General features: G+C 34.9%; 1 protein-coding gene across 1 annotated transcript; it reads left to right on the top strand.

Moving 5' to 3' along the window:
- The first annotated feature begins 2,837 nt into the window (after positions 1–2,837).
- Positions 2,838–20,780, top strand: CPR128 (cuticular protein RR-2 motif 128). Its single transcript, XM_028312511.1, has 4 exons — positions 2,838–2,960; positions 6,228–6,386; positions 19,048–19,144; positions 19,685–20,780. Exons 1-4 carry the CDS (start codon positions 2,949–2,951, stop codon positions 19,822–19,824), a joined length of 408 nt encoding a protein of 135 aa, XP_028168312.1. The 5' UTR covers positions 2,838–2,948; the 3' UTR covers positions 19,825–20,780.
- The last annotated feature ends 1,082 nt before the right edge of the window (positions 20,781–21,862 follow it).

Raw genomic sequence — 21,862 nt, 5'->3', positions numbered from 1 at the left:
TTCAATGAGTAGTGTAATTCTGAATGAGAAATGAATAAATTAGACTTGTTTACGAGTATTTCTGCTTCGAATGTAAAGTTTTTTAACTGTTAAACACGGCAAGTAATAGATGTATGAATGGATATACCGTCTCGTAAATCACTGAAAGTTTTTTTATTTGAAATATTATTTAAGTTTTTATTCGTTTTACATTTTGTAATATCTTGTTAAGTCTGTGTATCCTTTTTAATTCATCATCATTGTTATTATTCACATCACTACTTTATTTGACTTTATTTCTCGTAAATACTTTCTTTGTTATCTTTACATTGTGACGATAAGAATACAACTCTATATTTTTTAATTAATATGATAATACATTAATTAATGTCTTGATTTACGAATATCATTATTTGACAAAATAAAGAACAACGTTCTTTTAGCGACCTGCATTGAATTTTCGAAGAGCATTGCAATTGCTTATAATGCGTAACATTATTTGTTTTGGAAAATTTGTTCAGCTACCAATGTTCGAAAACGTAAATAGTAGCTAGTATTAAGATCCTCCTCAATACAATATTTTTTAGACATTGGTTTTTTTTACACAATCCGATCCCGAAATGGGTGATTCTGATGAAAAAAATAGCAGAAAAAAATAATACGTTGACAAGACAGCGTAGCTGCCTCCCTAAAATTACTAAAGTTTTATTTAAAAAAAATGTAGAGCTTAATAAGTCACAAAGAACTCTCAAATCTTGCTAAGTGAATCTGTGTTACAGGTTATGTGTGCATTAGTTAACACTTAGGCTGAGTTGCACCACCAAACTTTAACGGTAACTGTAACGATAACCGGTGCTTCTTGTATGGAGTTTGACAGATTTTTGACGTTTATTTAAGTTAAAGTAAGATGGTGCAACCCAGCCTTAGTTGGCAAGTCATTTTATTATGTCTAATTTTTAGCAGTGGATTGCAAAATATCGGATATGTAAAACTGTAAAAAAAAAAAAAATTAAAGAAAAAGTAAGATTATGTGACCGAATCTAGAAGTAGTTTAGTAAGTGGTGATGAGAGTAGTTATCGTAAATCAGTATTCGCATCAATTCACGCATTTAGAGCCAAAGCACACGATGCGTTGCGGCAGCGATGCGACTCCAGAGCGGTGTCGTTTGTGTCGTCTTACATAGAAATATCTGTGGCCGGGACGTATTTCATTTTGAGCACCCGCCCAAATAGCACGTGCACGAATAGCACCTGATCTATTCCACTTAGAGCACCTATCGGTATTTTGGGTAGGAGCTTTTCGTGGAAATAAATTTATTTTTATATCGATAGGGGCTATAGCTCTAAGTGCTACAGGTGCTATTTGGGGGATGTTCAAAGTGACATATCTACGTCGTGGCCGGCGCACACAAGCGGTGCGGCGATATCTTTGCGGTCGCGGTGCGGTGCTGCAACGCATCGTGTGCCTTGGCTCAATATCAGTATTCGCATCGATTCACGCACTAACGTTTGAATATTGCATGCTGGGCCGTACTTCTATAAACAACAGACGCACCTAATGATATAATCTGACGATTATAACGTAATAACCGATAGAGTTACTTTGCACTATGATTTTTCTGTTACGTTAATATAGAACACGTTTTTAATGGCTAATTTGGCCGTAAGTAGTCCAGTAATTGCTGTAAGATAATTGTGAACGTAAAATAAATCACGTGGGTACTTCGTTCATAATAAACAATAAAAATTAACACGTAATATACATTGCAATACCTTATTATAGAGCTACATATAGGTTATACATTACTTGTCATGCTGTGGTTAAATTATAATGTATTAAAATAGACTAACTACTACGAAAAACGACTATTAGTTTTTCGTATGCATGACGTACTTTTGCACCCAAAAATCCTTTCAATTAAACTGAATGTAAACATTTGATTAAAAGTACATACCTACAATAGTGACAATTTGAATATCGATGAATACCATGGTTTTTCATGAAGGTATATAGGTATGTATTTTTAATTAAAAAAATCAACTGTGTATTCCAAGTTCCAACACATTAAACTGCAATATTCACATACCTACCCATTTATTAAAAAGTTACACCCTATTTGAATACTGTTTGAAAGTGACATTTCGATACTAAACGTCACTTTAAAACGGTTCAACTATGGTGTAACTTTTATTAATAAAGGGGGATAAACTTTTAAGCCTCATTAAAGTCATTATCCAAAATTTTTAGCAGTAATTATTTAGTTTATTACCATCTTACTTTAACTTTAACAAACGTCAGAAATCTGTCAAACTTTTAAGCCTCATTAAAGTCATTATCCAAAATTTTTAGCAGTAATTATTTAGTTTATTACCATCTTACTTTAACTTTAACAAACGTCAGAAATCTGTCAAACTTCATACAAAAACACCGATTATCGTTAAACTTACTGTTAGTGTTAGGTGGTGCAACTCAACCTTAGTGCTTTTCCTTTTGTAAAATCAGTTCAGGATAACTTCAAATTGCACTTATCACTGACAAATAGGTTCGAGACTATTCCCACCTCTCGTTCCCACCGCTGCAACTCCTGTGTAGCCAGGATCTACAGCTTGACCGCCAATAAAACCCAACCAGTGAAGGTCAAGTTTGTCCCGGGAAAAGTTAAACTGTCATTGGACCCGCAACGAAATTAATCAGAAGAACATAGGAGGAGGTCGAAGTTAAGGTTCGACTTCCCTCCATGGCAAATACGTCAACTGCATTGAAGCTGCCCTAAAACAACGCATTGTGAAGTTCATTTTTCTTTTTCTCGGGCCGAGCCCCACTTATAAGGCACACATATAAGTTGTGTGCACATTTCTCTCGGTACATTCGAGTTAGAGCAATTGACCTGGCCATTTCGCTTCCCGCTGTTCAGTAGTGGTGTGTTGGTGTCTTTTTAGAGTCAGTGTTGCCATAAAATAGAGGAAAAATGGCGTTAAAGGTACGTTTTCAGAGTTTTTAGATTGCCATTAATATTAATTAAAAAAAATATAGTAATTAGAATAAAGTTATTTTTAATAAGTATTGGTTATAAACCTAATAATATTAGTTTTTAGTATTTATCCTTTAAATGAGGTTGATATTGGAGATAAGATTAATGGATGATTTGATAATACTATTTTATAGAAAGGAAGGAAGGAAGGATAGGAATTTTGAATATAAACTAATTTGGAAAACGATTTTCATTTTTCTATATTTTGTTCTACTAACTAGTAATCTTATTTTATACCGATAAAAACCAACAGCCGATATTCTTGAGCAGGAAGCAGACTAATTGACATTTTTGTTTAATTCATTTGCCAATTCATTGGAATACTGTTAAATAAGTTTTAAAAGTTAAGAAAAGTATTACAAGTAATTTTGACTGAACCTACCTGAAAAGTTTAAGGTTCATGTCCATATTTAAGTGTGTAGTGCGTGTTATGTAGGTAGTATGTATAAGCTACCATGTAAAGTATTTATTTTCTCTTATATTCTTACATAAAGGTTTTCCTTTAAGTTTTCATTAATTTTCCTCAAATTAACTTTGGGTGGCTTTAGGGACTTTAAATAACTGTTTTGTTTGGAATTGGTTTAACTGCGACCCACCCTAAAAAGCATATTTTAATTACATATTGCAATTTAAAATGTAAACAACTTGTAAGCAACTTTAATTTCCCACTAAAATCAAAAACATTTACCTAACAATCGATTATTAGTATTATCACAAGACTACACTTGTTTGGCTAATGTTAATGTCCACGGGCATATTACAGCATTATTACAAGTGAAAACAAAAGTTTACCTGTGTGGTAACTTGAACTGCAGTCGTAACACACAAGAAAATGCTCCACGTAACTATTCCATTGAAAGCCTGGGAAATATTGAAAAAAGCACCTTTTGTTCTCCACCGAAGATCCATTGATTACTCAGATAATTGATACATTGTTCCAGTCATAATATTATTATGCTAAATGCGAGCGAAAAACGCTTTGCACTCTCTAATGAACGCGTGTTCTCAAAAATGCAAAAAATGTGTTGTTAATTTGTTTTTTGCACATACGCACTTTTAACAGTTTGTGATACGTAACTACAAGTTGTCGAAGTTGTGATACTTTTTTTATATGACTCTACATAACTACATGTATTTTTTTACTTATAATCATGAAACGCTAATCATTAAGATTATATTGCTGGTGAATTAAGAGTTTCCCAGTTGTAAATTGCAAATCAGTTTGGCTTTCAGAATATTCGTCCCCTGGCCTGGAGGACATGTTATTAAGTCCTATGTACAATTTATGAGAATGATTTACGTAATTAATTAAAACACACAAAATACCACATATTTCATAAAAAGACGATAGAGTAGCAGTTTTATATCGTTCTTTCATCATTAAAGTAATAGGTGCTGCTCCCTAACGAAGTTTTCGTTTTTTCCGATCTACTATCAATCTCTTTCGTTTAAATAAAGATACAACTACAAATGCGAAAAACGGAAATGGATCTACTGCTGACGATCCCTATCTAATGCTACCTACTTAGAACATAAGCTCTCCAAAACATTACACTATTTGTATGTTCAGCGGTGGATAGCATTTAGGCCCAGAACAGACGGTGAAACGCAACTGCAACGAAACTGCAACTTTGTGATGATTCAGATGAATGAAACTGAAATAGAAAGTTTCAAACTGGTCGCGTCATGTGTGGTCTCAACGGACGCTATGGCAGAAACTTAGATGCAACTCAAGAGTAACTAGCAGTTGCAGTTTCGTTGCAGTTGCGTTTCACCGTCTGTTCTGGGCCTTATAGTTTTATTTGAAAGAGGTACTTTTGAAAGATAAACACTGCCTTAAAACCTGTAAATTACAATCGTGTCTGACAATAAGTCTAATTAAACTACCTATCTGGCCAACACGTTAAAGATTTTGTCTTGAAACATTAAATCGCTGTAAACATGAGATATTACATTGACTTTACATAATACGACCGATTGCATCTGATTGTTTGTTATTATTTAATGCCTACACATAACAATCTCGTCATGTTTCCTTCAATTATGTTTTAGCAATTACAAATTATAAATAACGATTTACGTAATCCATTTAGTGCCTTTTTTCTGGCTGAATGGTTATTCGAAATAGAGCAGCCGAACGATGTAACGTGGCTACATTTGGCTTCCTTCCTACTTGAAAATGGTTCCCTGTCGTTTTTAATATCGAAAGCAGTCATTTGCATGACGTATCATTAAGTACTATCGTTGCAGGAAGGCCTATTTGTCTACTGGCACGTGAACAATTTTGCATGATGGAATACATTAGATTAATTCAATTTTTGTAACTCGTGAAATTAGCATACATATATATTTTTTTTAGTTAATAAAACAGTATTAACATTAATACGGTAGGAATAAATAATAATGATAAATAGTCGATTGTTTTTGTTGATTATAAACTAGGTCTTCAGTTTGTATACGATGTTTATTGTTGTAATGAGTTAAACGAATTTTTTTAGAAGCTTTACATTTGCGCTGTTTTTTCGGTTGGGATTTTTTAAACTTTATTATATATTCATTGAAATTGCAAATCGTATTATCTACATACAAGGAATAGTTACATAAATATTTTGTGTTTATCCCTGGATATCTACGTAATTTCTCCTAGCCTTCAATATCATACTCACCTGAAAATTGCTTTCGCCAGAGTTAGATAGGTTCACTGCCACTATTCTCATTTTTTTTTAAAAGCAAAGGGATAAACGTGAACACCAGTAGGCCTATGATGCGCGATAACTTTTATCGACCTCAAAATGTATGGGCAAAATCGTTAAAATGGAGTGATAATCGCTTATCGCGGCGCGCATCTTAGGCCTACAGGTCTCCAGCTTGTCTAGTGGAGACCAAAAATAACCTGATTAAACAGTCGGAATTGTTACCTGAGATTCAAAAAATTGTGTATAGCAAAGAGAGTTATCCGTCGTTTGGACGTGAGCAGGCGTCATGAATTTTCTATAAACATTATTTTCTTCTATTATCCGGCTATTACCGAGAGAGAACACTAGGCTGGCGCTCTGTAGTAAAGGGTTCTTGGCTAGTTCAGACTCCAGTTCTCTCACAATCTTACCCTGTTCAAATAGTACATATCAATTTGTGTTTTACTCTAACATTGGATTGTGAAAGAAAGAAATGAATGCTTTTATTATTATTACTAACAATACCCTTTACCTTTTCCAGTTGGTGCTGGTCTGCCTGGCCCTAGCAGCGTGTGCGCACGCGCGTCTCTTCACGCTATACCGGCCGTCAGATGCGCAGGCGGCGCCTACGCTGCACGTCCAGCCGCGCCTCGGCTTCGACCACCACCACATATCTGAGGACGAACACGTTGACTATTATGTAAGCTATTTCTTATATTCATAAAGAGGCAGCTCTTGGAAAGGGATGATCAGACTGAAATTGGAAGCTAAGTCCAGAATCCTCAATTACAGAGGAACTGTTGTTGTGTTCCGGCAGTTAGAGGTAAGATAGCCAGTTCCTCCGTGGTTGAGGATTCCGGGTGAAGCTCGCTTCCACCTTCGGCCTGATCATCACTTACCCAGGTGAGATACAGGCCAAGAGCTTCCTCGTTTCAGGATAAAAAAAAACTAAGAACAAAACGTAGATTATACTTGAGACAGCCAAAATGTAGGCCAGCTGCCTTGCTTGCTGTCAGGCCAACTGCCTATGACTTCAACTATTTTGACACGGGCTGCAAGTCCACGTGTAGCTTCAGTCTAAAATGCAGGCTTTCTAAGATCATGCCTAAAGTAAATCTGATTTAAAATACTATCTAAAGTAACAATGTAGAGTACGTCATTACCACTCTTCGGGTGGAAATCGTTAAAAAGGTGATAAAGTGACAATATGCGAACATCTACCCAACCCGTCTGGCCAGTGTTGGGAGTGTAAGCAAATTCTTCATTTGCTCTGATAAATGTGTAGACCAAATGACCTGATGATGATGATGCAATAATTAACGAACGTGATTATCCTACTCAAGTTATATTTATTCCGTTTCTCGAATTCGAAATCTTTGTGTATCGTATTCCAGCTAAGTCAGGAACATCGGTTCAAGTTACTGATCGCGCTTTCTTTTCGCTTTCATTGCCAACCTTGACTTACTGCTAATTGATGACGAGCCGTTCATTGACTGTCAGTGGGTGAGTAGGCAGGTACAGCACGCCAAGGTAAACACTGTGGCATCTTTGGTCATTGTAATATGTGTTACTTTGCAACAAAAAATAGACTAGACAACAAAATTTCTATTATTATTTCGTCAGATAGATAATTAGAAAATATTAGACTCGTATTTTTTATGTTATTTCATAATTAAATAATAACAGTGCTACATCAAGTTGAAAATATGTCGCGTGTCATGTCACTTTACACTATAATACTGTAATGATTCGGTTATGAAAAAAATTAGAAAATATGTGTCCAATATTTTTTTATTATCTGTCTCACGGACTAAATAGAATTTCGATTTCATTGCCCAGTCATCATTCCAATTGTAGTCTGGTAATGCGCCGTCGACTGTACAACACACGTCATATTCATTGATGATTAGTTGTGTTATTGTTCTGTGTTAATCTGCACCTGACTGTGATTTTTTTAGAAGGAGGTGCAATCTTTAGGGTCTCTTTTTGCAATTTTGAAAGTTTCTTGAATTCATCATCATATTTTCAGCCATAGGACGTCCACTGCCGTCCGTCTTCAAATCATCTTCATTAAAAAAGTAAAGTTCTTTTATCGTGTTATAAATTATGAAATGTTAATAATACTAACTACGGTATGGTAGGTACGGGAAAATTATTGCGTTGTAAATTACTTAGTTAATTGACCAAAAACATTTTTTTCCGGTAAAAATTGTACGTAAACAGAAACACAATTTATTTGTTTTGGTGTTTCACTGCACTACAATGTTATGTGGTGACAAACTGACGACCTCATTTCAATGTGAATAGTGAGGTAACACTGTTGGCAGATATTTTAAATAATTATAATATTTACAAAATATGATTCTGTTCGTATAACATATTTATTTATAACACAATTTACAATTTAAATTAGTATGTAATTATGAAGTCTTATGTCTAGGATCTTGTATATTCTGGCACAAAATTTATTTGACAAAATAATTTTGTAAACTTCCAGCAATAACGAAAAAAATAGAAATCTACTGTTTGTAAATAGAACGATTACGATAAAAATAACAAACAAATAAATAAATAAATATTTTTAAATACCACAGTCGATTTAGGAACTAAAACATTTGTATTATTTTCAATAATTGAGAATGAAGTGCATTTGTCGTAAATATTAATGTAAAGTATTCATATCGTAAACTACAATCAAACGTTCCAATTTTCATTAATTAACAGAATAGTAAAACTGAACGGAAGAGCCAATTATAAATTGTTCCAATACTTTTTCTCCTAACAAGGAGAACGAAACAATAGAGAATTATGACGTAAGAAGTAAGAACGAACGCTTCGTTTGAGAATGAACAGGAATGACAAGATCACACTTCCTGAGCAAGCGCAACGTTCGTATTGTTGACATGACGCTGCGCGTGAGTCGCGAGAGTGGTGCAAACGAAAAGAGAACACACCGTTTAAGTTTCGTGGAAGCGTGTGTTTCAAAAGCTAGAGTTGCATATTCTTCTTCTTAGTCGGGCACTCATGTCAGAGTGGTCGTTCGTGGTTGCGCTGACGAGGTACATGGTGGGGTACCTAATTTCATCTCCGAGGGTAGCTCTCCTGGCGATGTGCTTCCATTTCTGACGGTTAGAAGCGTCGCGAGTATACTGGACCATGGTGGACTCAGTGGCCTTTGTGATGACGTCTATCCGGCGAGTTGGCAGTTGCATAATATTATGTCAGACCTAAGCTAGACCTAGATCGTAGGTCTAGCCTAGGTCATTTTATTATTTACTAAAGGAGCACGAACCTCTTTAATTTACTAGAGGCAAATGTAGAATTTTGCCTACAATCCCCACGCTGCGATGACCAGATCGTTTGGGAAGGCGTTATCATAAGTAAGCAACAAAATTTTTAACAAAAGTAATATTGTGTGATCGAATCTTGAAATTTAGAACGAATATTTGAATACTAGCTTTCCGCCCGCGGTTTCGCCCGCGNGGATTGGGTTGTCGTACAGGGGGACTACTACATGGTAAAATAAATCTCTTCGGCGAAAACAGGATAATTTAGATCGAACTTCACTTGGTAAGTTCGTTTGATCATTCAATTATGTTTTATATTTTGAAAGAATGACGAATAAATTAATTTTATGTTTAAAACATTAGTTCTTCTTCTTCTTCGTCGCTACACTCTTGCCAGTGTGGTCGTGGTCGTCACACCAGGTCCGGTGGCAAGCCCCACAATCCGTCGCCATTCCTCCCGCATCGCAGCTTTTCTTGTGCACTCGTGGAGTGGACCATTGAGTGCGCTTTTGACCTGGTCAGTCCAGCGCATAGGCGACCTGCCGCGCGCACTTGTGCCCTCAACCTTCCCCTGCACGACAAGTCGTTCAACATAAGCGACGTCTCCACGTCCATGGCCAAGGAAAGTGAGAATACGACTTTGGACGATGGAAGAAAGACGCTGTTTGACATCAAGCTCTTGGATGATCGAGACGTTGGTTCGGAACTGTGTTCAGGTTATGCCAAGCATCCTTCTCCAGCACCACATCTCTAGAGCGTCTATTTTCTTCTTCACACTTTCTCTGAGTCCACGTCTCAGCCATCGTCGTCGTCGTTTAAGCCAAATGACGTCCACTGCTGGACAAAGGCCTTGTGGAAAACGTCTCAGCACCGTAAAGAAATATGGGAAACACTGGGTAGGTGTTATAAGCAATACATTTGTAAAAACATGAATATTAGCATATGACGAACAAAACAGCTACTGGTTAATTAAAATAAATCATTGTCATGATAGTTTTTGCACGTTACTGTACCTATGTTCAGTAGAGTGCAATGCAGTTCATGACCTATTGCTACGTCTCATGAGGACTGTCACTTTAAATCACGAATATTGGCATTTGAAATCATAATATTTAGAAAAAGTATTTTGAATAAAAAATAATTCACACGCAGCTACGCATTTCGAAAATGCTATGAATGATGAAGATTTCCAAAACTTGTCACAAATTGTTGGATATCTATAAAATAACCGTAGAATTTAGGCATGTCATAATAAATAATTAAAACCCCTCGAGGTGCTCGATATTTGGACCAAAAGGTATTAATATTAACCAATTTTTCCCAATGAATTTTCGTAATTGTTTAAAATTAAAGATAGTAATTTAAGGTTGAAATCAATTTGTGGAAATGTGTCATTTTGTGGTTCTTTTGATAACAACTGTACCTAGCCAACCGTATATTACATTGATGAATCATTGCTTGATTTGAAATTTATTAGAACACTAGCGGCCGCCCGCGACTTCGTACGCGTGGATCCCGTTTTACCCCCTTCATCTATCTTACGCGGTTTAGATTTTTTCATACAAATGTTTTTTCCCGCTAACTCCCGTTCCCGTAGGAATTTTGCAATATCCTGTTGTAACTAAGCTTTAAGTTTACTAAGGTACCTGCATGCCAAATTTTAAGCGTCTAACTTAAGCGGTTTAGCTTTTTCATACAAAAGGATTTTCCCGCAAATTCCCGTTCCCGTGGGAATTCCTAAGTATACTATAACCTGCCCAGGAGTACGGAGAATAATTGTACCAAGTTTCGTTAAAATCCGTCTAGTAGTTTTTGTTTCTATAAGGAACATACAGACGGACAGACAGACAGACAGACAACAATTTTACTGATTGCATTTTTGGCATCAGTATCGATCACTTATCACCCCCTGATAGTTATTTTGAAAATATATTTCATGTACAGAATTGACCTCTATACAGATTTATTATATGTATAGATTTGCATCTCTTAAAAACAATATCAGCTGCTACACTCTCACAACCTATACACACTCGTAGTACAGTCGAGATGAATAATATTCCCATTATAATTTATCATAATGTTTTGTTAAAAAACAGCAACAATGTTTATGAAATTGTTGTTACATCTAGATCACATAATAAATTACCGAAGACTCAAGATTTATATCCTGATTATGCAGACAAATTGCTGGAAAGAAGGAAAAATATGTATCGAGTTTAAAGAACATGCATTTATACATCAGTGAAATACTTTGCTGAAGAAAACATGTGTATTACATAGATTTTTATCTTTTATGGTTCATAAATTACTTAAAAATGGTGTAAGTCAATTAATGTTATCGAAAAATTTATGTAAAATGGAACAACATTTAATTAACTTTATTAGAGCCACGAAACATTATGTTTTATTTCACAAAACCGTTGTCAGATACATTCTTAATTCGCATACGATTTACATTCATCAATCTATACAAGATGTTGAGAGCGAACGATGAGAACCTCTTTTTTTTAAACCAGTTAAAAAGGATGATCCTTGTGCTTATAAACCTAAGTTTTAAAAATATGTTATTTACTAACATAAGTAGGCACTAAGAGCAACATTTTTATTAATTAATTACCAATAACAAAACGCAAAACTTAAATTATATTATAATACTTTCTATCGCAGTTTTATGTAGAGTTCAGTAAATTCTAAGGCTACGTTGAATATGTGTAACGGAAGTCAGGGTCTTCTTTTTTATTTTGTCTTGAAAACACCATTTAGTTTGACGAGATTTTTCCCGTCTTACTCAATAATATTTACTGAACTGTATCCTATACTCGTAAATTTCCTAAAAGTAGCACAGCAAAACCAGCAACTGCAGATTGGTAAACACACATATCAATAAAACTTAACTATCTTATGCATGATCAAACAAAGTGTGTCAAAATAATACGGTTACAATTGTTATGCGTATGCCGCAACCCAAGCTAAGCCTGTTGCATTATTTGGCAAGTGACATTAAAAACTATGAGAGCCAGGAGACCTTTCGACTATTGCTCTGTCCATCGATTCGTTTTACATCTCGCGAGTAGAATCGATTTGATAAGTCATAAAATTGTTCTTGATTGCAATTGCCTAATTGATTTCACGTATGCACACTGAAACTGATTTTGAAATCTTAATTCAATATTTTTCGGTGTTTTGATTAGCTAGTTAGTCTTTAGCTCTAATGTAGCAGTAATAACAATCGATTTTAACTATGGATTTTAACGATTCAACGAGCGCAGTGCAATCTTCAACCGACGAATAGAAAAAGAAGAAAAAGAGAGTTATACTATGTTGTTATGTGTGCGTATGTTAATATTAAATCATAGACAGACGTAATATTACGAATAAACACTATTATAATGGCGCTATGACGCGCACTTATTTAGTTTTGGTTCACACCATTGGCACCGGGGTGAATGTGTTAAGCCATGCGTAAGTAAGCATCTATGCAGCATAGAGATCTAGATCTAGCATAGATCCAAGAAGAGAATTAAAAACAAAATTGCCATTATATCCAAAATAAATTAAAAACCATCGAAATACCTTACATCATAACATTTTCTTACATTTGGTGTTTTCGCCACAATACTCAAGAAGAAACAATGGTAGAGAATCCGCGCTGTACACACTTTTTATTTTGCTATTTTGTTCGTTATTTGGTAACCGATAGTGATGATAATAAAACTTTAATAAGTAAATATAATTTTGTGAAAAATTTTAAAATAAATATTTGTTAAGAAAAGTGAGGCATCCGGTTGCGTTTTAGTAATAGTGCATCGTGATGCAATGCAATTTGATGAAATGTCGAATTTGACGTTATAGTTGTTATGTATTATGAAACGAACTTCCTAGAGCTTTGTCATAGAAAACATGGTATAAAGCTGTATTATGCCTATATTAAGTATTCTCGTAAATCTGTTCACTACTGTTCAGTCGTTGAGATAGATATAATAAAATTTATATTAAGATTTCAGATTCAGAGGGCAGCCATTCACTTCAGTAAAATGATTTTCACTTTATATTTTAGTAAGTATAAAAAGTTTAATAAACATTTTTTTAAATTGATTGGTGATCGTTTTCATAATCAAAGTGACTACTTATCGTAATTTTGAAGGTTCAAAGATTCAGATTCCAATCAAAAATAATTTAAAGAAAGGTTGCTTGTAGGTAGGTATTAGTTTGAGCCTAAGCATAGAATACATGCACATAACCATCTAGTCTATTTATGGCTTAATTCGAGTTTCAAAAACTGCACAAAATAAATAAAAAGTCTATGCAACGAAAAAAATACAAAGAGCTCTGACATACCGTTTCATTATACTGTGTACTCAGTTCTCAAAGTTGCAAACGTAATCCGAAGGCATTTCCTTGGCGATAGCCACTTCCTGATGCGGCATACCTTTCTGATAGTTCAGATAGCGGCAATTACGGGCAGACTCAAGTTTATTGATGCAATTACGATGATACGCGATCAATCGACTTCAGTACCAAATTAAGCTTTGTAGCAGTTTTGTGGGAGCTTTATGATATAATAGGGCTGTTCGATTTTTAGTCTACGTGATCGAATACTAACGATCCCTGAGTCTTTATTTGTGAGGATTTAATGAATTAGCACCTATTTACAAATCGTTGAATTTTGCTCCTAATATGGAGCGTTCACACGTCTATCGGTTGGAGTCTGAAATGCATCACAGGACCAACAAAGATGGCAGAATCTTGCCACTTTTCTAAGTTGTTTTTATGCATATAAGTAGGTCCATTTATTTTGGGTAAATCAACCCTATTTAATTTTCGTTCTACACAATTAAGTGGCTCATAAAATAGAGATGGAAAGCAATGGAGGAGGTCTATGTATGTATAGTTTATTTTAATGAATAAACTATTTATTTATTTATTTATGTTCAGCAGGGACGTCCTATGGCTGAGATGATGATGATGATGATGATCAATACAGAGATGTTTCAAATCACACAATGTATCAGGATTTTTTTTTCTCGATATAGAAAATTTTGTCAAACTGTATTATTTTCAGTTAGTTTGTAATCAACTCTACTCGGAAGTGAAGGTAAGCCTAGCCCTCAGTCGTGAATCATTGTTCAATGTCTTCCATTATACTTGTACTAGCTTCAGATTGATCGGTAAGATGAACGAAAGAGGGCAATCAAGCTTACGGTCATCTTCAAACGCTTTGTTAAATCCGGGCTAAGGCAGAGGTTACACGAAATTATGTTATGAATGAATATGGGGGTTTATTCCTAACCCCATAAGAATGTAAACAATCCTTTAAATATTTGGCCTGAGCAGAAGAATCGTAGCTTAGAGTTTTTTATCCGTCTATTTTGTCATCCTCACGGGAGTAAATAAGCAGTTCTTTTAGCTAGAATTATGAAATTAGATGAGCAGGCAAAGGAAAATCCAAAAACCGTGTAGTCACAGCACAAAAAGGTTTTTCGCTTTAAACTAGTCGCGTCCTTTGGCGATTTATGACGACCATAGTTTAAAAACTGCAAAGTTAATTTTCATAATCATAAAGGTAGCAGGAAGGCGCTGGACGCAGGCCGCTACCAACCGGGTAACATGGAAAGCATTGGGGGAGGCCTATGTTCAGCAGTGGACGTCCTATGGCTGAGATGATGATGATGATGATGATGAAAGTTAATTTTAGTCAATAGATACACACACACCTCTAAGTTTGTAAAGAACCCTCAATCCCGAAAATTCCACTAGCTTTGCCGGTTCTTTATAAGTAAACAAATTGCTTCTTGAGAGATGCACGGAATCGATAAATTACATAAACACTTAAATGTGCTTTGATTCCATAAATTATGATGCTAAATTTTAAATTTATTGATTAGTTGGAACATTAGCTCTTTGGCCATTTTTAATGTGCTCGTTCACATTAATTATGAACACTAATAGGAGCGCGTAAGTTTTCATATTTGTTACTTTGTATTGAACCAGTTTCCATAAGTTATTATCCTGTTTCAAGGGCAGAATAATGTCACAATATGTAGATGTAGTGGATGCAATAGGTCTGATTATTACATAATGCAACTCTAAGACAAGTACGTGTGGGCTACGCGCAGTGTAAGGTTCCGTAGATATTTTATAGTAGGTAAATGTGTTTCAGTTACACGATTATGAGTAAAATATGAAAATTCTCCCATGTATGAAAAAGTCATAATAAACGTTCACTACAAACATTATTTAAAACTTTTCTCTCTCAAATCACCATTTTAAGAAGAAGTCGCTTAAACTAGAATCAAACCATGTAATAATTTTTACTCGACAGTTATTTCCATTTAGTTGACAGTTTTGAGATAAGTTTGAGAAACTTCGATAGTTTAGTTACATCTAAACAATTTTCTTTTTGTAAATGGTTTTATGTTTGTTGACGACGAAGCACACGAGCTTTTATTCTAAAAGTGCCATGTTTTACGCTAAGAATTAGGTAGGTACTCGTAGAAGCAAAGCTACTGAATTTACCTATACTTAAGCGAAGCATACCTAATGTGTTATTGAGGGTACAAATAATTTACCACATTTTATATCTTGCTTAGTTATGAATATTTCATAGCCAATTTTATTGAATAAGTGCATGGGAGTAAAACGTACGTTTCTTACTTTTAAAATATATAAAAAAGACGAGTCTAAATTCTATTCAGGTAGGTACTTAGTTTATATCATTTTTATTTTGATAAAGTCAATATTAAAGAGTATCGTAAGTCTGTTTCTCCAATGTATAAGTTACTTGTTACTTTGCAATTCATACAGTCAGCGTCAAATAGTTCGTGACATCCAGTGGGCAAAAAATTGACATCGCAACTTACAACCAAAGACATGTTGCGTACCTACCTACTTTTTGGCTACTATGGTTGTTAAAAACTATTTGACGCTGACTGTACGAATTTGTATCTCGGATTACTTCAACAAATGAGTCATAAAATGTTTTGTCATTGGTCAAGTTATGCATTTACATTCGTAATGCTGATCGCTCAATTCCTTAGAATCTGCCACTTCCCTGACCAACACGATGTCCTCAAGAAGAAAAATGTGAAGTTTCGAAAGGGAGGCAGTCGTCACTGCAATGAGCTGGTATTTAAATAACACAAGTTAACATTGGTCCACTAGTGGCCTTGACTTTTAAAGATTACCTCCCAATTGGGGTGACTACGATTCAAAAATTGACCACAATATTTTTGATTTGAATTGTTATTACTGAAATTTAAACGTTCAAATATGGATGCGTTTTACTTAAGTGCATTGTTGGACGTATGAAGTGGTCAATTGTACCAGAATACCTTATTTGACTTGAACTTTATGAGATGAGAATGAGAGTGACTGGGTTTTTAAAATAAAATTGGTGGAGGATGTTTATGTTGTTTGTTTAGCAAAAGTAATATTTTACAAAGTTATACATTTTNTTAAACCCAAAATTGACTGGTTATTGTTGAATCAAAGTTTTCCAAGTGGCAATTTTCCATCGTCAATGGGTAGCGGTTCTAGCGACAGATTGGTGCAATGGTGTCATGGAGCACCTCGTTTTGTACCCTTCAACGGCCAAGTCACACAACATTAACTATAATAATAAAGAAATCGCAGTAAGGAACCATAGACTTGGCACGACTTTGTCTAGATTTCATTACTTTTTAGAGATAAACAAGCAGCTCCATCGAGACTTGGCTAGTTTTTTACAGAATGTTTTTGGTGGGATGTTATTAATATGGTAGGTACGGGAAAATTATTGCGTTGTAAATTACTTAGTTAATTGACCAAAAACTTTTTTTTTCCGCTAAAAATTGTACGTAAACAGAAACACATTTTATTTGTTTTGGTGTTCCACTGCGCTACAATGTTTATGTGTTGACAAACTGACGACCTCATTTCAATGTGAATAGTGAGGTAACACTGTTGGCAGATTTTTTAAATAATTATAATATTTACAAAATATGATTCTGTTCGTATAACATATTTGTACGATACACAATTTACAATTTAAATTAGTGTGTGATTATGAAGTCTTAAGTCTATGATCTTGGATATTTATTTAACAAAATAATTTTGTAAACGTCTAGCAATAACGAAAAAAATAGAAATCTACTGTTTGTAAATAGAACGATTACGATAAAAATAACAAACAAATAAATTGCATAAATATTTTTTAAATACCACAGTCGATTTAGGAACTGAAAACATTTGTATTATTTCCAATAATTGAGAATGAAGTGCATTTGTCGTAAATATTAATGTAAAGTATTCATATCGTAAACTACAATCAATCGTACCAATTTTCATTAATTAACAGACTGGTAAAACTGAACGGAAGAGCCAATTAAAAATTGTTCCAATACTTTATCTCCTAACAAGGAGAACGAAACAATAGAGAATTATGACGTAAGAAGTAAGAACGAACGCTTCGTTTGAGAATGAACAGGAATGACAAGATCACACTTCCTGAGCAAGCGCAACGTTCGCATTGTTGACATGACGCTGCGCGTGAGTCGCGAGAGTGGTGCAAACGAAAGGAGAACACGCCTTTATAAAGTTTGGTTGTAGCGTGTGTTTCTCCAAAAGCTAGAGTTGCATATTCTTCTTCTCAGTCGGGCACACATGTCAGAGTGCGGTGACGAGGTACATGGTGGGGTAATTTCATCTCCGAGGGTAGCTCTCCTGGCGATGTGCTTCCATTTCTGACGGTTAGACGTACACGTACACTGGACCATGGTGGACTCAGTGGCCTTTGTGATGGCGTCTATCCGGCGGGTTGGCAGTTGCATATTATGAAATACCTAAGTTAGACCTAGATCATAGGTCTAGGTCTAGCCTAGGTCATATTATTCTTCACTAAAGGAGCACGAACCTCTTTAATTTACTAGAGGAAAATGTAGAATTTTGCCTACAATCCCCACGCTGCGATGACCAAATCGGTTGGGGAGGCGTTATAATAAGTAAGCAACAAATTTTTTATTAAAATCTTGAAATCTAGAACGAATGCTCGGCTATTGACAGTTTCAATCATCATGTTCAGTCTCATGTTCTAATTTGTAGACATGGAGGCTAATCCCAAAATTTCCTAAGAAAAAGAGACCAAATACTTATGTTTAAAAACATTTGACAGTTAAATCTTCACGCTGAATTGTTTTCCATTTACTGTTGAAAATAGTATAAATTATAAATAACCTCTAAAAAGGAACATTTTTATTCTGTAATTAACGTACGATTATTTAAATTGATTAGGTAGCAGAACATTACCTACATTGAAAAATATCGTAACTTTACATCATCGCTAACACTTCTAACTTGCGCCTTCAAAACAAAAACATCGTTACATAAGCGCGTGCGCGGTCGCGTTTGAACAGTTTCACTGCAAACGTTACTGCGTTTCCTACGTGTGCGAAAAATCCTACGCCCGATCGCTTTTCACATACAAATGGGTATTGACTTAGACGTAATGGATATTACGGCATTCGTAGCACTGTTATACTCGTAATTCGTAATGTTTATTAGTCGGTAACACTTAAGTAATGATACTTAAAGTTTAATGGTACGAAAAAAAGAGTGACACGCATTTATGAAGATTCGATTTTGGCAAAGACATAAAATAAAATATAAAATTATTAAGTTCAGGCTTGGGATGGATATAATATTACTGTAACTTACGAGTTTTATACACTACATAAAACAAACATTAAAAAAACAATCTAAACGACATCATTTAGGCGGTCTCATTACTAGGACGCGATATCTTCCAAATAACCCTGGGAGAGGAGAAAGTTGATGATTTTTACTGAGACTAGTATTCTATAACTTTTAGTTTTTGCAATATGGATGATAATAATATGAATGCGAAATGATTAGAGTATAGTTATTTTGAAATGATTACCGAATGCCATTGGTCAACCAAGCATATTTGTTGAAACTTCAAGAGTCTAGACAACTGCTATCATTGACCTCTACTGACCACTTACATACCACTTAATTGGCACACATGTTGTTAGTCAAAGTGTTACCATGTATGAAGTATTTTCTCAATTGTTTCAGGCGTACCCAAAGTACGTTTTCAAGTATGGAGTGAATGACTTTCACACTGGCGATATTAAGACGCACCACGAAAGCCGAGATGGAGATGTTGTAAAAGGTAATTTCCCTTTTTTTCTGAACTTCCTTTTTCATTATTAATTAAGTAAGTGGTAGAGACACCATAAATAAGGCTGTCTGTCCACGGACGCGGAGCGATGTGACGGAGCGATGAGCGATCAATTAATAAAATAATTTCGTAAAATCTGCGCTCCTCTTCAGTGATCAAGGAGTGGAGGGTTATCTCTGTGTGTATTCATATCTTGAAAAGAAAATTAGGCCCTTATAGCTAAATATTTTTTGTCCTTGTCACATCGTGGCCGGCTGACCAGCAGAGAGATCTTTTAATCAATCCATATGAAGATAATTTCCATGAATCAAAGAAACGGAAAACGCACCGTGGTACGTCCACAAGGTGGACCGACGACATCGTAAAGTTAGCAGGAAGGCGCTGGACGCAGGCCGCTACCAACCGGGCAACATGGAAAGCATTGGGGGAGGGAGGCCTATGTTCAGCAGTAGACGTCTTATGGCTGAGATGATGATGATGATGAAAGAAAACTTATGACTATTCTCTCAAAAATCAATTTCTTGATTCCAGGTCAATATACCGTAGTCGAGCCGGACGGTTCCCTCCGCACGGTCGACTACACCGCCGACAAGCACAACGGTTTCAACGCCGTCGTCCACAAGACCGCGCCCATATCGCAACACGAAGCTGCACATTTGCACCACCATTAGATTAAGTAATAATCAGTTCTGAATTTCAAAGAAAACAGGATAAAATTAGGACCGCCAGATTGTGCTAATGAACCCTTAATTAGATTGCTTTAGGGCCAGTTCACAAGAGAGCGTCTACCTACTTTTTGCGAACTGAAGGGTCGTTTTTAAATCCAATCGTGCACGTAAAGTAGATGCAGCAATATGAATAGGCGTTAGGTGATTTACGAAGAACGTAATATCCTACTTTTGATTTGTTAGGCTTGGACTGTTTGTACATTGTGGAATTGTCGGATCGTGGTTGGTGTTAAGAAATGACACTCATACATAAATGTTGAATCTAGCCTTTTAAAAAGGATTTAAACCTGTGAGTGGTCTACATAATGAAATTCAATTACAGGTTTAATTCCTGAATTCTAATCGAGTATTTAGTGTTATTTCGTAACAGTGACCAGCTTTCTATAGTGCTGTTTACACTGAATTTCAGGCTTCACGAAATAAAGTCAAAGGACGCGGTACTTTTAAAATATATATCTGCGTTGAATATACACACGTGCTAAGATATTTCTGATCATTTTTGAGTTTTCAGGACAAGTTTATGTAACATAGAGAACGATTTTTGTTTAAAAAAAAACACAATTTGATGAATTGCTTTAGGATATTTTATCAACTATTATTAGATATCAGTTAGGACTAAATTAGATTGTGACAATAGTCTATGATCGTGTTAAATTAGTTGACTTGTAAAAGCAAACGGTTGATTCAGAGTTGCCATTCATTTTTTTTTATTAGTGACATACGTATTTAGATAATGGTTGTTTAACAATATGTTTTATTTGAAATTCAGAATCAGTTGCAAATAATGATGTGATGTATCGATATTACATGTTTTAGTATAAGTTTTATTGTTGATTTTTGCCTATTTAATATTAGGTCCTACTAAGACCAATATTTTGTTATCTTGTCTAATTTATATTTAGTGTTAGAATTGTTGAAATTGTTGTTATACAAGTACCTGATAATAAATTAGTGTTGTTATACTTGTTTTGGAAGTTTTAACTTCCTTTTAGTTACTTATGAACTAGAAAGCTGCTTGCTTGTATTTAGCTTAATCTTTATTGTTTATAAAGCCAATAAACTCTATGTTTTGGATATACCTACTTAATTTTCATTTCTAATTCCCAAATGATTGTACTCGTAAATATGAGAACCTGACAAACTAATATACGGACCGAAAAAGAATATATTGTAATATTCAGTCAATATAGTTTGGTCACTGTGCGGGAAAATTTGTATAAATGGTTACGGATTTTCAAGAACGTTGTAAATATTTTATTGTGGTTTTATAGTAGGCTTATTACGTATTTTGATAATGGCTAATAGATTAATTTGGCTTGGTTGAAAAGGTTGTACATTATGTGTTTTTAACCTTGCAAGTCTTAAATGTCCATGGTTGTCTAATACGCCCTTTGTCTACATCTTGAGAAAAAGATTCAGACATAATGCTATTTAGTTATCATGATGGTATCAATGGATTTATTGTGTTTATGTAGGTGCAGATTGTACATTCAATGGGATATCAAAGTTTATTGTCTGTCTGTACACAAATACAATGATTTCGATCTTTACTAAACTCAAACATAACCTACATGCATTCAATATTATAATTGTTAGATTTGAAATAATTACTGAAGGAATTACCTACTCAATTCTTTATTGCTTGAGCTAGTGGAAATTTAAATTTAAAGTTTTTACACCCTGTACTTGATAAATATGTAGGTACTAGGTCTTGTTGATTTACTATCTATTCTCCATATTAATATTATAAATACGAAACCACTGAAGCGATTCTGATAAAATTTGGCATAGAGATAGTTTGAATCCCGGGAAATTATATAGGACAGTTTTTATCCCGGTTTTTGGAACAGGGACGCGCGCGATAAAGTTTTTCTGTGACAGACAAAATTCCACGCGGGTGAAGCCGCGGGCGGAAAGCTAGTATAAGTACTTGATAAATATGTAGGTAACAGGTGAAATGTGAGTTGGGACATGCGCACTG

This window comes from Ostrinia furnacalis, unplaced genomic scaffold (genome assembly GCF_004193835.3).
Source record: "Ostrinia furnacalis isolate ACB-3 unplaced genomic scaffold, ASM419383v2 OfSCF3968, whole genome shotgun sequence".
In the NCBI taxonomy this organism is placed as follows: domain Eukaryota; kingdom Metazoa; phylum Arthropoda; class Insecta; order Lepidoptera; family Crambidae; genus Ostrinia; species Ostrinia furnacalis.
Note: the sequence above shows the minus strand (reverse complement) of the source record. Positions and strands in the feature narration are given on the sequence as shown.

Bases quoted from the DNA above. Each gene is read 5' to 3' on its own strand.
- CPR128 (XM_028312511.1), top strand. The intron at 6,387-19,047 runs GTAAGCTATTTC...CAATTGTTTCAG, and splicing joins ACGAACACGTTGACTATTAT to GCGTACCCAAAGTACGTTTT. The intron at 19,145-19,684 runs GTAATTTCCCTT...TCTTGATTCCAG, and splicing joins AGATGGAGATGTTGTAAAAG to GTCAATATACCGTAGTCGAG.